Source organism: Choloepus didactylus, chromosome 4 (assembly GCF_015220235.1).
Source record: "Choloepus didactylus isolate mChoDid1 chromosome 4, mChoDid1.pri, whole genome shotgun sequence".
Taxonomy (NCBI): Eukaryota; Metazoa; Chordata; class Mammalia; order Pilosa; family Megalonychidae; genus Choloepus; species Choloepus didactylus.
Genome location: NC_051310.1, coordinates 115,460,112 through 115,476,178, shown reverse-complemented (window position 1 = coordinate 115,476,178; position 16,067 = coordinate 115,460,112). Strand labels below are relative to the sequence as shown.

The 16,067-nt window shown below is 33.6% G+C and overlaps 1 protein-coding gene across 8 annotated transcripts in view; it reads right to left on the bottom strand.

Annotated features, from left to right (window-relative positions):
• HERC1 (HECT and RLD domain containing E3 ubiquitin protein ligase family member 1) overlaps positions 1 to 16,067 on the bottom strand; it is a 260,009-nt gene that overhangs the window by 147,180 nt on the left and 96,762 nt on the right. For 7 of the 8 annotated variants that reach the window (XM_037833741.1, XM_037833743.1, XM_037833744.1 and 4 more), the window contains exons 8-15: positions 14,979 to 15,106; positions 10,412 to 10,556; positions 10,138 to 10,309; positions 8,816 to 8,950; positions 8,307 to 8,472; positions 6,854 to 6,979; positions 3,598 to 3,819; positions 22 to 174 (exon numbers count right to left, since the gene is read on the bottom strand). In XM_037833741.1, coding sequence (XP_037689669.1) covers positions 22 to 174; positions 3,598 to 3,819; positions 6,854 to 6,979; positions 8,307 to 8,472; positions 8,816 to 8,950; positions 10,138 to 10,309; positions 10,412 to 10,556; positions 14,979 to 15,106 — 1,247 coding nt within the window. Of the gene's footprint in view, positions 1 to 21; positions 175 to 3,597; positions 3,839 to 6,853; positions 6,980 to 8,306; positions 8,473 to 8,815; positions 8,951 to 10,137; positions 10,310 to 10,411; positions 10,557 to 14,978; positions 15,107 to 16,067 lie in introns of those variants that run through there. The other variant, XM_037833748.1, reaches the window with a different exon arrangement.

The following is a 16,067-nucleotide window of genomic DNA, read 5'->3' as shown; positions in this document are numbered from 1 at the left end:
TAAAGGCCAAGAATCACATACCTCACTAATGTTATTGATATGGCAAAATGCCAGCAGCTGTTTTTGTAGTGAACAGAGCAGTTCATGAAGATGAGCAGGCTGACTATTCTCCGATGATGATGTTCCAAGTAGAAATTTATCACTATTCTTTTCCAGCTCTCCAAATGCTTGATCCTAAAATGATATGTAAAGATTCTATCTGAAGAATTTGAAAATGAAAGTCATGTCCTCCCATATATCATTCTGACTTACGAAATCTTTACCTCCTCTCTCCAATTATCAATTTTTAAATCCTTGCTATAATCCTATTAATTGGTAAGATTTGTCAAGCAATTTCAATTTGTTTTTCCATTTAAAGTAATGCATGTTTACTCTATAGAAACTTTGGAAATACAAGAAATCAAGAAAAAGGAAAATAGTACTATTACCCAAAGATTGCATGTTTCAACATTTTGATCCTATTGCTTTCTAGACCTTTTGTGTAAAAGTTTACTTTTCATTAAGAACACAATTCTTAGAAATTAACTTTCTTCTGGTTATAAAAGAAATAAATGGACTAAAGAGAACTGACAACTAAATACAATGTGTGATTCCAGACTGGATCCTGGATTGGGGGAGGGAGGTTGCTACAAAAGACAATATTGGGACAAATGTAGAAATTTAAGAATGTAGTATATATTAGATAATAATACTATGTCAGTGTGAAATTTCCTGGCTCTAGTAATTGTTCTCCTGTTATGTAAGAGAATGAATTTGCTCTTAGGAAATGCATACTTAACACATGCTTAAGTATTTAAGGGTAGCAGGCATGATATCTGCAACTTTCAAATGATTCAGAATAAAAAAATTGATAGAGAAAATGTAGGTGAAGGTACAGGGGAGTTCTTTGAAAGATTTCTATAACTTCTCTGTTTTAAATTATTTCCAAGATAAGAAGCGTAAAAGAAAAAAAAAGCACAGTGTAAAAAATTTAGAGAACACCAAAATTGTAAAAAAAAAAAAAAAAAAGTTAAAATCACCATTTAGCCAACTACCCAAAGAAAAATATTATTAATATTTTTGGTGCATTTCTTTTCTGATTTTTGGTGGGGTTTTTTTTCATAATATTACATTTTCTATTTTTAGTCTGCTTTCAAAAGATTCATAAATATTTGCTATATTTTCATAAACCATGTATGCCAGTTTATATATATATGTCCTCCAGGAAAAGCCATATTCTTTAACGCAATTCCTGAGGGGGCAGACATATTAGTGTGGGTTGGGTTGAAACCTATTGGCTCAGTGTCTATGGAGATGTGACCCACCCAACTGTAGGTGATAACTCTGATTGGATAATTTCCATGGAGGTGTGGCCCCGCCCATTCAGCGTGGGCCTTGTTTAGTTTACTGGAGCACTATATCAGCTCAGACAGAAGGAGCTCACAGCTAGCTGGAGTTGAGACAGACATTCTGAAGACAGCCATTGGAAGCTGATGCAGACATTTTGGAGAACGCCATTTTGAAACGCAAACTGAAAGAAAGCAGACGCCAGCCACGTCCCTTCCCAGCTAACAGAGGTTTCCCAGATGTCAACGGCCTTTCTCCAGTGAAGGTACCCTTTGTTGCTGGACACTTTACAGCCTTAAGACTGTAACCTTGTAACAAAATAAACCCCCTTTTATAAAAGCCAATCCAGTTCTGATGTTTTCATTCTGGCAGCATTAGCAAACTAGAACACCATGTGTATATAAAATTTAAGTCATATAATATACCACTGAGCACAAATATCATAATTTACTTAACAGTTGTTTCCAATTTTTATTTCCTATGACTAATCATATTATGAATGTCTTTGTGCATAAAGTTTAGTCTATGTTTACAATTTCATTCTAAGATGGAGTCTCAGATCCTTTTTAAGGCCCTCGCTATATAACCACAATTAAAACCTGGCAGATAAACACCACTATTTTAAAATCTTAGAACATAACTAATTTGATTTAAATCATATCAAAGAAACAATAATTTATGATTATATCCCAAAGCAGTAAATATTCTAATTATTTCCATTTCCATATAATGTGCATGTCTACCTCAGCCCTGACATAAGAAAGTCACTAATTTAATGTAGCATAAATGTTCCTTAAAACGTTGGAAAAATTTTTCAGCCATTAACAACAAATGGATACACCACTGTTGCCATTCCATATGCAGCCATTACCTCCTGTAGCTATCAAACATCAGATCAAATTTATATTCTTAAATCAGAAAGAAAACAACTCTACAAAAACAATTTTCACTTTGACTTAGTCAATAAGCTTTTAATGTGGGCAGAGCAGAGCACTAAGACTACTACAGAAGAAAAGGAATATACAGACGCACACTTGAAGAGGCTTAGGGGATAATACAAAACGATACACAAACAATTCAAAGCGAAATCACAGTACATTTTGACCCTAGAAGTGCTGAGAGGTATAAGGGTGTACAGCTAATATCACATGATTAGATGGGGTTAGTTGGGAAAGACTTCTTAGAAATCACAAATTGGTAGGAAAGAACAGTGAGAAGGAGATAGGTGTGCCAGGTACAATGCTGGGGAAGCATGAGCTCACACAAAAATGGTGTGTGAAGGAGTTTTAATTTAATATAATAAGGTTATTTAATTCAACAATGTTATTCCAGCAGCTGTAAGATGCTGAGAAAAGACCAGCAATAGTGACATCAGCTACAACACTACTATTACATTAAGTCATAAGTACCTAGGATAGAACCATAGAAATGGAAAGAAAAAAGGGATGGATCTAAGAAACACCAAGGAGTAAAAATTAATGGTCTTCTCTACATGGAAAGCTATAGGGTTCTTTATATTCTCTCCTAGTGACAGTGCTCTGCTCTGCCCACATTAAAAGCTTATTGACTAAGTCAAAGTGAAAACTGTTTTTGTAGAGTTGTTTTCTTTCTGATTTAAGAATATAACTTTGATCTGATGTTTGATTTGTTGTTAATGACTGAAAAATTTTTCCAACGTTTTAAGGAACATTTATGCTACATTAAATTAGTGACTTTCTTATGTCAGGGCTGAGGCAGACATGGACATTATATGGAAATGGAAATAATTAGAATATTTACTGCTTTGGGATATAATCATAAATTATTGTTTCTTTGACATGATTTAAATCAAATTAGTTATGTTCTAAGATTTTAAAACAGTGGTATTTATCTGCCAGGTTTTAATTGTGGTTATATAGCAAGGGCCTTAAAAAGGATCTGAGACTCCATCTTTCTTGGTCAGTACCAAATATGCTGTTTAATTATTGCAATATTATATCTGGTATAGTTAATCCTCATTATTCTTCTTTTTAAAAATGTTGACTATTTTTACCTACTTATTGTTCCACATTAACATCAGAAATATCTGATAAAATTCTAAAATAAATCTCTTTGGAATTCTCAATTATATGTCCTCTGGCCCATATATTCTGATGATCTGACATGTTCTCTCCTCCTTGGGGGCTGGGGGATGGGGAAAGAGCTTTATTTATATATTGACCTGAGGAGATCCCCAACCCCTCCAAAAGAATGGCTTTACTCTTTTTACTACAAAGAAAAAGAGCAACTTACTGTATAAAATCCTAAATTTCTTAAGAGGGTCTTCATCAAAATTTCAGCCAGATGCGTGTCTGGATGGCAGCTCTGAATGCCATAGGGTTGATCCAACAAGCTTCCATAGCCCGTACACACTGAAGAGAGGTCAGCAGCATCAGAGGGGGAGCTATAGCCAAGTAAGGAGGCTACATGGGTATGATCTTGCAAACTTGTCAGAATGATATCCAATTGCATTCTCTAAAGAAAAATATTTCCACTGATGAAGGAGGATCAAGTTAATCATTAGCTTAAAATTCACTAGAAAAATTTTTTTAAAAGGGGGTCCCAGAAAAAAAAAGAAACTATACTAATGATGATAACTAATCCACTTAATATCCTGCTAAACAATCATCTTTTAGGACATGTATAATTATAAGAGAAGCTTTCTAATTTATATCATTCAGGAAAATACAACTTACTCTCAATCCTAACAATTCAATGAAGTTTTTAATTTCATTCTTCATTATAATACCTAAAACTCTATGCTAAATGGCATATTGTATATAATCGTTTTAGCACTGTAAGTAGGAAGGAGTATGAAATGTCAACAAATTATAATATACACTCTTCTAAAGAATTATCAAGGGCAACTATTCATTCTAATATTTAAAATAAATCACTTGAAATCTAAAAAATACTCATTGGAAGGCATGTGTGGATATTACATTGCCAGTAAGTACCACTTTTTCCTCAAATCTATAACTCTACAACTGATTTTTCTGCTGGATTGAACAAAATGTGCTTATTTTAACATTTATAAGACACTAAAAACTGGAGAGAATAAGCATACTCATACTATCATACACTTTTTCATAATAGTTACCTGTTTTTATGTTTTGTATAAGCAATTTTAGACAAAATTCTGGGCACAGAACCAACTAACATATACCCCTTGTTTTAAACTCAGCACATTACACATAAACTAAAGAGTCTCATTTCACACTATATGAGATGCTAATAAAAATCAGTCATAATTTAATAAATTTAATAAATCAATTAATAAATTATCACTTGCTTTACCTGGGGTCATTAGAAATCTAGGAACTTTCCAGCATATAACATTAAATAACAAGGATTTAACAGACTCATCAAGTCAAATATTACTCCATGAATACATGGGAGCTTATTTTTAGCCTAACTTACTGAGTGATAATAGAATCAACCTACAAATTAAAAAACTGAAGTACCTCACCCAAAAGTAATCAAGAACATTAATTTTAAACTTGAGTATATTTATCAAATTTATCAAGTCTGCCCTTAATATTCTAAGCTGTCTCCCTCCACCTCCAGCTCTAATAATTAAAAACAATGCAACAATTAAATTAGCATATATTAGTAATATTAGATATTACATTATCTTTGATTTTCCCGGCATTGTATAAATAATAGTAGTCTCAAAAGAAAGTAAAAAGAGTAGCTCTTAACAGTTTAAGAAAAGACCACCAATTTTACAGGTGTCAGCATTATTTGAAGATTAAAAAAAAAACTAAAAGTTAATTCTTCCAAAGTTGTAATACAAATGAATGCATAATTTTATTTGGATGAAATCTGTGTGTCAAACATTTTATTGGGCACATCACACAGGCCTAAAAGGGAAAAAAATCACACTTGCTTCACAATACCATTTCTACCATTATTTACATAATTCCTTGTATCTAAGAAACTGAAAATATTGTATTTGAACCAAGAGATAATTTCTTAACTCACCAGAGTGACTTCCTTTTGCCCTAGAAACTAATTTTTGGTTCTTATTACTCACAAAAATGGCTGGGACACTACCTCTGCATATCTTAGAAAGTCCCTGTTAATTCTTTATATTCTCTCCTAATTTTTTAAAGCTCTCCCCCATGCTCTATGGCAATCTTACAGCATCTCTTCAGTTCTACAAGGTTTGTTTGTTTTCTGCTTTATATTCCTAAAGTTTTCCACAGTTTATAATGAACTTTGACATAAATTACTCCTTTGACCTTGATAATAAGTTTGGTAGGAGAGCAGAATAGATATTATTTCTGCTTTACAAATGAGGCAGGTGGTAGGGGAAAGGCTTGAAGAAATTTCTGAATTGTCTAGGATGACACAACTCTTATATGATGGAACCAACAGTCAAGTCCAATTCTTCTGACTGTATTAACACCTTCCAAATAAATTCATTCTTCAACCAATTTTTCCCTCTTCCATCATAAAGCTCTATCTGTAGCAGCAATTTATTTTGAACCCAGTAATTGCTGAAATAATTTGGGGCTCTCAGTTTATGGCCAACGTATCTTCCCCTGCAGAATCTTATTAAACTAAAACAGCATCTACTCATAATTATTCTCTGAAAAGATGTAGTTTATGCTCCACCAGGACAGAAGAAAATCTAGGTATATTACATTATCTTCAATCACCAAAGACACAATGGTAGTGGAAAGATAAATGCAACAGCTCTACATCTTTTTTATGCTAACTCCGAGGGAGATAGAAACCGTGACTGGGGGAAAAAAAACTTTGTGCTCTCAATACTGTTAATATGTATTGAACTTTTAAATGAGCCAAATGATCAGTACATTATATACTTTGTCACTGATCAAGCAACAGAGAATATATTTTATTTGTATCTAAGGCCTAGATCTTCTCCACAAGCCTGCAAGTTCTGTGGGGCAAGATTCAGGTAGGATTCATCTTTGCATTGCCACAATAATTTCTTTAAAGAAGGAAAATAAAATAATCATAGAATGAAAAAGTAACAAGTGAATGTTCTCAGCCGTTGCTACTCAAAGTGTGCCCTGAGGTCTGAGGACCAGTATCATCACCCTGAGAGCTTGTCGGAAATGTAGAATCTTAGGGGAGAAGGTGGGAAGGGTGGGGGAGGAAGAAGCTTGACTGACTGAATCAGAATCTGCAATTTAACAAGACCTCCAGGTGATTCACATGCACATTGAAGTTGAAACACAACATTCCTCTAAGACTGTGTTTCATATTAAAACCAGCTTATTTCAAAAGAAGGAAGCATGAACATAGTATCAGTTTTTAGATCATGGCTTGGGAAAGAAGAAATTGATAATGAAACTTAATAAGCATTAACAAAAATAACTAAAAGAATAAAAAATAAGTGTATAGGATATTTTAAAGATCTTATGTAATTTAGTGGTTGCCCCAGAAAAAGAATCAATGAGCTTTACTTCCCTCTCTGTCCATTTGTATGTGTGTGTGTGACATTACTGGTTTACTAAGATTCCATTCAAAGGCTTACCTGTCCTTTAGATAAACTTTCCCATCTGTCAGGTCCTTGGGGTAAGAGAGAATGAAGTAATTCCATCCGTTCTCGTAATGGAGGTAACAGCATGGTTGCTCCCACTGAAAGAGTTTCAATTACTACCTAATATCAAAAAAGAAAAGTGGAGTTTTTGGCCTGGTTCTCTTTTTAATAAAAACAATTGCCAAATGAATACTCCTCCAAAGGTCTAGAGAAGTTGGCATGTGAAAAAGAAGAAAGCAAGCATACAAATCTTTTTTTGGATGTGTTTAAGAAGACAAGGATATGGTGGCAACACAACATTGTTAACGTAATTAATACCACTGAATTACATACTTGAAAGTGATTAAAATGGGAAATTTTAGGTAGTATATGTTACCATAATAAAAATTAAGGAAAAAAAAAACCCTATAGAATTGTACAACACAGAGTGAACCCTAATGTAAAACTATGGACATTAGTGAATAATTAGTATAATACTCATTTATCAATTATAACAAACGTACCACACTAAAGCAAAATGTTAATAATAGAGAAAACTGGCAGAGCGGGCTTCCATGGGAACTCTGTACTTTCTGCATGATTCTCCTGTAAACTTACAACTGCTCTAAAAAATAAATTAAAGAAAAACAAAAAAGACTATAGATATTTTGGATTTGCCACTAGACAGCTAATCACCACCCAACAAATATTTAGTGTTGAGTCTACAGTTTGAGCCCAGGCTCTGTGCAAAGTGCTGTGGATACAGCAATGAAGGAAACAGACAAAAGCCCTGCTTTCATGAAGCATATAGTCTAGTGAAAAAGACCCTGAACAAGTAATTTTAAGTGTGAAGAGAAATATATAAAATAAAGTAAAAGGAACACAAATGTGCCTGACGAACACACAAAGATTATTTCTTTTTTAAGCTCCCAAAATTTAATTCTATAATACAAAATAAGCTTTTTCAAACTACATCCTCCTTATTTTAAATCACTGTTCTAGCCTAGGACTCATTCCTACCTAAAGCCAACCTTTCTCTCCTAGCTTTGGATGGGTTTCTAGGAGAGGACTAGCCCACTCATTCAGTTACTACGTTGATCAAGCCATGCACTAGGTGCTAAAGATACAAAATTAAATAAAACTGGATCCTTACCCTCAGGATTTCATCTTCTGGTAGAAAAGACAGACAAGTTTGTATATAGGCAACTACAATACAATGTGATGCTATGAGAACATACAGAAACCCAAACTGGTAGAAGGGCAGAGAAGGAAAGGTTTCTCAGAAACGGCATCTGACCTTTGTCTTAAAGGATGAATTAACCAAAAAAAAAACCTATTTCCACCAAGATATAGGAGTAAGAGAAAGAACATCCAACTGAAGTTGCCCAATGTACAACTGAATATATGAGCTACAACCTCAGAGAAAGATATGGCTTGAGATACAGATCCACAAGTGCTATGCTCTTACCTCCTGGATTTCATCTGGGACAGTTGAGTCCATCAATCTAAAGAGCAAATTTCGAAGTGGACCTGCCTGCCTACCAAGAATGCTGGTAGCTACCCCCCCAGCAAGCGCAAGAGCAAGGTGATTTGAAAGCAGCTTCAGGCACAGCTTGAGAAAATTGTGATGCTCCCTGAAACAAACAAACAAAAAAACTGCTGTGAATTTTCGGAACAAAAAAAAAAGAATATATGCTATCCATTTGGGTTACTTTTTTCCTCTTTAAAAAGTTTGCATATCATGACCAATAATAATGTTTAAAGCTTGATTTATGAAATTATAGGTAACTTTTCCTAGAGGTTATTATCAATAAGTACCTAAGTTTAGTTCTTTATCTAGATTCTAAAAAGTTTCATATAACTGGGGGGTGGGGAGGAGCAAGCAAACAAGAAAAGACTAGTAGTAGTAAGTCAAAACTAAAAACAAGTAATTAATACACACGCACACACACATTTTTATATATATATAAAACATACCGTGATGAAGGGAAAGGGAGCGGGGGAATCTCACTGTTTATTTTATCACAGTATCTCTCAAGAAAAGAACGCAGGTGTGAAAAGGTACTCTCTTCAAGATCTACACAATAAGGTCGGTGCCATGCAACAACTTGTCTAGAAGGAAACATAAGAAAATAATGAAACAGGCTTAAAATGAAGTTTTCATACACGTTCAAAAACAAAAATCAAGATATTATTAAAGATAAAAGATTTTAACAGTACACACAAAAAAACCTTCTTGACTATAAAGATGATAAAACCCTTCATTCTAGCTATTGAGGGAAACCAAGAATTCACTATCCCTAGAACTCTTCTAGCAGAAAACATATAACCACCTTTTCTGAAAGGTTTGGAGAGTCCTCTACGTGAGGGCAAAGGGCTATTAAAAGCCCTTTCTGTTCTAAGAGTCTAAGAATGTATATTTCATATCAGGAAAAATATTCTGACTTTACAGAGTAATATACTGAAATCTATTAAAGGAAAAATTCCTAAAATCTGTTGTGAAGGTTTTTAAGATCTTAGAAACCATCTAGCTACATATAAATTAGGAAGTTGCAAATTTAATACTAACAGCCAACTATTTATATTTAACCTATATTTTTGGTTTGTTTTGGAGGAATAATTATCTATAAATATTTTTAATTGGTTAGAATGTTACAATAAACCCTCTCTAAATCAAAGATCTAAAATGCAGATATAATACAGCTTTAAATTATTAATTAGCCTACAAGTTTCTGAAAATATCTGGAACAACCCAAACATTCCTTAAAATTAAACCTCCTAATATTGACTAAAACCACCTAATTATCTTAAAAAGATATGGTTATCATTTTATTAAAAAGTTAAATTTTAGCAAAAAGTAACTTCCTTAATTTAAAAGTATGGCCACAGTTAGTTTGTTTTTAGAAAAATAAGACATAAAAATGGCATTGGAACTAATTAACTGTTATAAATAAATAAAGACTGGTTCTGATTTTGATTATTTCAATTTAATCTCCTCTTTGATATGCAGATATTTAACTTTTTAAATAGTATTTGGAGACAGAAAGAGAATTCAAAATCTTTAGAAGATATGTATATTTTAATAATGTCTTAAATATAGGGTATAACTTCCTGCTTATGAAATGTATCTAACCTCAACATTCAAATTAAAAGAAATCTAGATGCCATTTCTATGATAGCAAAAAATCAATACTATAGATGCGCAGAAGGGCATTTATGAACAAAGTACAGTTGTTTCTGTTTTTATTGGTATTTGCTGTTATTAAAACACAAGAATTTTTTAATGTGGACACTCTTACCTGTCCCTAGGAAGAGCAGTCCATGCTAGACTATGTGATGTTCCAGCTGAGATCTGTTGAATTGCTATGCCATCTAAGCCACTTACTTTCTTTGGTTTGGTAATAGGACCCGTGGAATTTCCTTGGCCACACTGCCCCATTGAGTTATTGCCCCAGGCATAAACTTCATTATCTAAAAACAAAACACAAAGTACAAAATAAACCCAAATTTAAATGTGATATATTTATGGAAGGTAACAGTTAATACTATTTCTTTAAAAACAAAAGACTTTACCATGAGAAAGAGCCAAACAGTGACTGTCTCCAATAGAAATATCAACTACTCTTGTGGCAGCCAGTTCTTCAATAAGCTTGGGTCTCAAGGCAGTAGCTTCTGAAGAACCACAACCTAGACAGGCTCCACAACCCCAAGCATAGACCTGAAACCCAAACAGAAATATACCATACATAATTTCCTGACACTATTAGGTTGACAACTTAAGTTGTTTAGAAATACGTATCATCTATCAGACGAGTATGGTTTGATTCTAAATAACTTTCTGACATGAAAATAATATTTGCCATTTGATCATTTTAAAGATTGCCAGTGTAATTATTTCGCTGTTTTTAAACAGTCCCTAATATAGTTCATTCCACAGGTTTGGATAAGAAGCTGAGCTAAAAATAAAAGAACTGGTCATAGAAGAAATGGGAAGGAACATCTGAGAGATTTTGCCAGAGCTAATAATTGGCTTGTATTTTGTTATATTTGCCCAATGTTAGCAGTTTTGGAAACAGTGTCGCTATCTTTAAAACTTGTTTATGTATTTCTTACTCGGCAGTCACTCAAAAAAAATATTTCTTGGTTGATTAGACTGAAATGTGATCTTATAATGGATTATAAAAATCACAAAATCAATGTTTATGATTTAGTTAAAAACCACAACACCTCATTGTTATAACAGTTCTAATGATCATTTATTTAGAGGGCCATGTAAAGCAGTAGTAAAGACAGTTCCCCTTGAACATCATAATTTTTTACTAATATCAAAACAACCAATGATTGATTTAAGATGCTGGGGGAAGGATGAAATAAAGAAAAGAGGAAGATAAAAGGACAGATGACTTCTTTTAAGTCTTTATTGTGTTGGAATGGCTATAGGGAAATACCTGAAGTTGTCAAACTGCAACCCAGTGACCTTGATTCTTGAAGAGGATTGTGTAACTATATAGATTGTATAGTGTGACTGTGTGACTGTGAAAACCATGTGGCTCGCATTCCCTTTATCGAGTATATGGACAGATGAGTGGAAAAATGGGGACAAAAATTAGATGAAGAATGCAGTGGGATGGAGGGGATGGAAAGATTTAGGTGTTCTTTTTTGCTTTTATTTTTAATTTGGAATAAGGAAAATGTTCAAAAATTGATTCTGGTGATGAATGCACAAATGTATGATGGTGTTGTGAATAACTGATTGTACACTGTGGATGACTGTAGGGTGTGTGAATATATCTCAATTAAACTGTATTAAAAAATTAAATGCCCACCTTGATGGTTGCTGATGTGCTCACAGATATAGGGGACTGGTGGTTTGATGGGCTGAGCCCTCTACACCACAGGACTTGCCCTTGGGAAGACTGTTGCTGCAAAGGAGAAACTAGGCCTCCCTATAATTGTGCCTAAGAGCCTCTTCCCGAATGCCTCTTTGTTGCTTAGATATGGCCCTCTCTCTCTAGCTAAGCCAACTTGGCAGGTGAAATCACTGCCCTCCCCACTACCTGGGATCTAACACCCAGGGGAGTGAATCTCCCTGGCAACACAGAATATGACTCCCGGGGTGGAATCTAGACCCGGCATCGTGGGATGGAGAACAACTTCTTGACCAAAAGGGGGATGTGAAAGGAAATGAAATAAGCTTCAGTGGCAGAGAAATTCCAAAAGGAGCTGAGAGGTCACTCTAGTGGGCACTCTTACGCACAATATAGACAACCCTTTTTAGGTTCTAATGAATTGGAATAGCCAGCAGTAATACCTGGAACTATCAAACTACAACCCAGAACCCATGAATCTTGAAGATGATTGCATAAAAATGTAGCTTATGAGGGGTGACAATGTGCTTGGGAAAGCCATATGGACCATACTCCCCTTTGTCTAGCTTATGGATGGAAGAGTAGAAAAATGGGGGAAGGAAAAAAAAAAAGGCACCCAGTGTTCTTTTTTACTTTAATCATTCTTTTTCACTTTAATTTTTATTATTATTTTTGTGTGTGTGGTAATGAAAATGTCAAAAATTAATTTGGGTGATGACTGCACAACTATATAATGGCACTGTAAACAACCGAATGTACGCTTTGTTTTGTATGACTGCATGGTATGTGAATATATCTCAATAAAATGAATTAAAAAAAAAAAGGGAAGTGCCGCCATCACAGCTTGTGACTGGATCTCAGTGGCTTGTAAGCACATCCCAGCAACAATAGTGGAACACTTTAACAAACGCCCTTGATAACACAGAGGATGACATTGTGTGGAAACAGGATTTTAAGGACTCCGAGTTATCAATGCAACAATTGATTTAGGTAGGTTGAATTCTGAAAGTAAATTTGTAAGAATCTCTTTACCAATTTCTTTTATTTTCCCTGTTTAAGAGCAATACATAGTAAGAAAAAATGTCTAAAATTTAATGAGTTGCTTCAATAAGTATAAAATAAATCTAAATGATAAATTATTATAAAAAAATTAAATGAACAATGGGGGAGGAGGGCAATGGGATGTTTTGGATATTCTTTTTATTTTAATTTTCATTTAATTTTTTTGAGAAATGAAAATGTTCAAAGTTTGACTGTAGTGATAAATGCACAACTATGTGACGATACTGTGAACAACTGATTGTACACTTTGAATGATTTTATGTTATGTGATTATATCTCAAAAAAATTGCATTGAAAAACAAAAACAAAAGACAGATGACTGCCTATTTGGCAACCCAAAATCAAAACAATCAGCAAACAATGACATTTTTCCTTTAATGAGTTTTGGTTGCATTATGTAGACTCTTATCTTTATGCCACCAAATGTTGGCGCTTTTTTTTGCCAGGCAAATATTTCAGGAAACAACCTTAAGAAGTCAAAACTCTTCAACAAGACTTGTAACAGCCTGCTAGAGAACTTACCTAAAACAAGTTCAGAATACAACAAAATTCCTGTACAATACAGACATATGTTAGGAGAGGTTAGAAACTAAAAATAAGTCAGGTAAAAAATATACATTGAAAATCTCCTAAATCACTCATAGAGTATAATTATAATACTGTCACTCAGTAAGGCCCACATAGCCAGAATTTTCTCTTTCATTGTTCTTTCAATTGAGCCACATATTAAGAAATACTTAGCCTGCATTAACGGACCATGATGTCTAAAAAAAATTCATACTGTATCTTTAAACATGAGAATCACACTTAGCTTGGTGGGAAGTTAACTCTAAAGAGGCCCTAAGGTAAAAACAGATGTTCATCTTCATCTCACGCTCAGCAAGTATAATGTACCCTTACTAGTGAGGGTATTTCTCTCTCACTTTATTTTTTTGTAAACATATATATATTATTTCAAATAACTCAGTGTGCTCATGATACAACTATTCTCCATAGTAAATAATTTACAAATTCACTTGGAATTCAATGTAATGAATTCAATTTATTATTATTAACAACTAATAGCTGAAAAGTACCTGGTAATTTATAGAAAACTGCAATTCAAATAATTATCTTACATAATCATTGGTAGGGAATACAGAAATTATTACCCCTCTCATACAGAAGAGGCATATGAGGCTCAAGGGAGGTCTGTGATTTGCCTGAGGCCACACAGCTAATAAATAAGCATCTTCTGACTTCAATTCATGGGTCCTTTTCACAAAACCAACAGTGAGAAATGTGTATAGAAGTTTTAATTTTTAAGGCATCAATGAGAGTTGTAACAAGTGACTAATGTAGCAAAATACAAGGTAATAAATAGCTTGAGTTAGATTTTTTTTTAGGACTCAAGGCATTCCAGCCTTACAAAGAATAATTATACATTAATTTTAGCTTTGCTGCTCATCTCCCTTTTCAGTTAGTCAAAAAACATTTTTATACCCATTTCTAGCCCTGTGCCTGGCACCATAATAGGCTTCCATAAGCAGTGAAAGAATGAGTGGTCAGCTCACTTTTTCACTGTCATCACTGATGAGTGGAAGGGGGAAATTAGGGAAATCATTGTCTTACCTGGTCTTTTCCACGACCAGCCTGTTGCTAATCTCTTTCCCTATGTCCCTTAAAGTTTTCTAACCATTTTTATAACTACAAGGGAACAAATGGCACAAAAAAAGGTAAAAATATGCATGTAAAAGTTCAAAGGCTTATAAAGGGATTGCAAAATTCTGACTATCCTAAGCCTGACTGACCCCCTTTCTCAAAAACAGTTAACCCTCTCAGATTATTTTCCATATGGAAGTGTTCTCTTTTTCTTTTTTGCTCACTTTCCTGCCTTCTTAGTTCATATCACTGGTTCCAACAGGATCTATTCTTGCTTTTCCCCTCTAGACATGATTTTTAGGAACAGATGTAAAGGTGTCGCATGCTAAAAAGTTTTATAAAGCCATCTTAATACAAAGAACAGGGACCTGAGGAAAGGTTTATCAGGGTCACACAGGCCATGTCAAAACAGCCTGGCTCTATATGTTCTATATACTCTAGTTCTTCAAACAGTATGTTGCCTAAAAAAATTCTTTAACTCTTAAATCTAAACACCATTACTACTTTTTAGTCACCTAGTCACCTGAAATACTCTTTGTCAGTTTCTATGCTCATCTCTTAAGTCCTACCTGTCCTGTTGATGTCAAAGCAAGTGAAGACTGGCTGCCAGCACAAACTTTACGAATAAACATTCCTTGTAAAGCTTCAATAACTTTAGGTTTATATACTCTGTTGGTATCACCATGGCCAAGTTTGCCTATAAAAACAAACACATTCAATGAATCAATTTACTTGTTTTAAAGAAACACTATTGTTTTTTAAGTATTGAAGATGATCAATGGCTCTCATCTTTCTATCACTAACCTAACAGATGTGGAAAGCTGTAGGCTTCTGAGAATAGAGGATATTAACAAAGTTTTTATTACACGAAAGTAACCAACAACAACTAATAGCTTTATGTACCTGACTTTTCAAGCAATCAAACCACTCTAAAAGACATAAAAAATTATTTTTCTATGTCTTTCTCCCCATTAACAGTCATATTTTTAACTTCAAATTTACTGACATAATATACAGGTCCTAAACAAGAATGCTTATGTAAATAATTTTTTTAATTTAAAAAAGATTCAGTAATTCATGAATTAAAAAATATGGCAAATCACTAAAGAAGAAAAACAAATGGCCAACATATAAATTTAACCTCACTAGGAATCAAGGAAATACAAATTAAATGATACTGTTTTCACTTTTTAAATTATTTTTTAAAAATCTTAATTTTAATACCCAATATTATCAAAGGATTTGGAGAAGTGGGCACTCTCACATTGCTGGTAGAGTAATTAATTAACATGGACAAAGATTTAGCCATAAGATTATTCATTGTGCTTTTGTTTTTAATATTGAAAACAATTAGAAACCATCTAGAAACTCAACAGTGAGAAACTAGTTTTATGAATTGTGTTATAACCACATGAAAGAATACTTTTGCAGCCATTTAAAGAATGATGTAGAACCATGTTTGTTAACATAGATGGGGACTCATAAAGTACTGTTAGATTATAAAACCAGCAGGTTATAAAATAATATCTATGGTATTCACAGGCCCATTTTGGTTTTTAAAAAGATATCTATGTAGAAGTATTTGTATATACTTGCATAAAGGCATGTGTATTTAGAATTCTATCTATCAAAGTGTAACAACGGTTATAAAAATGTTT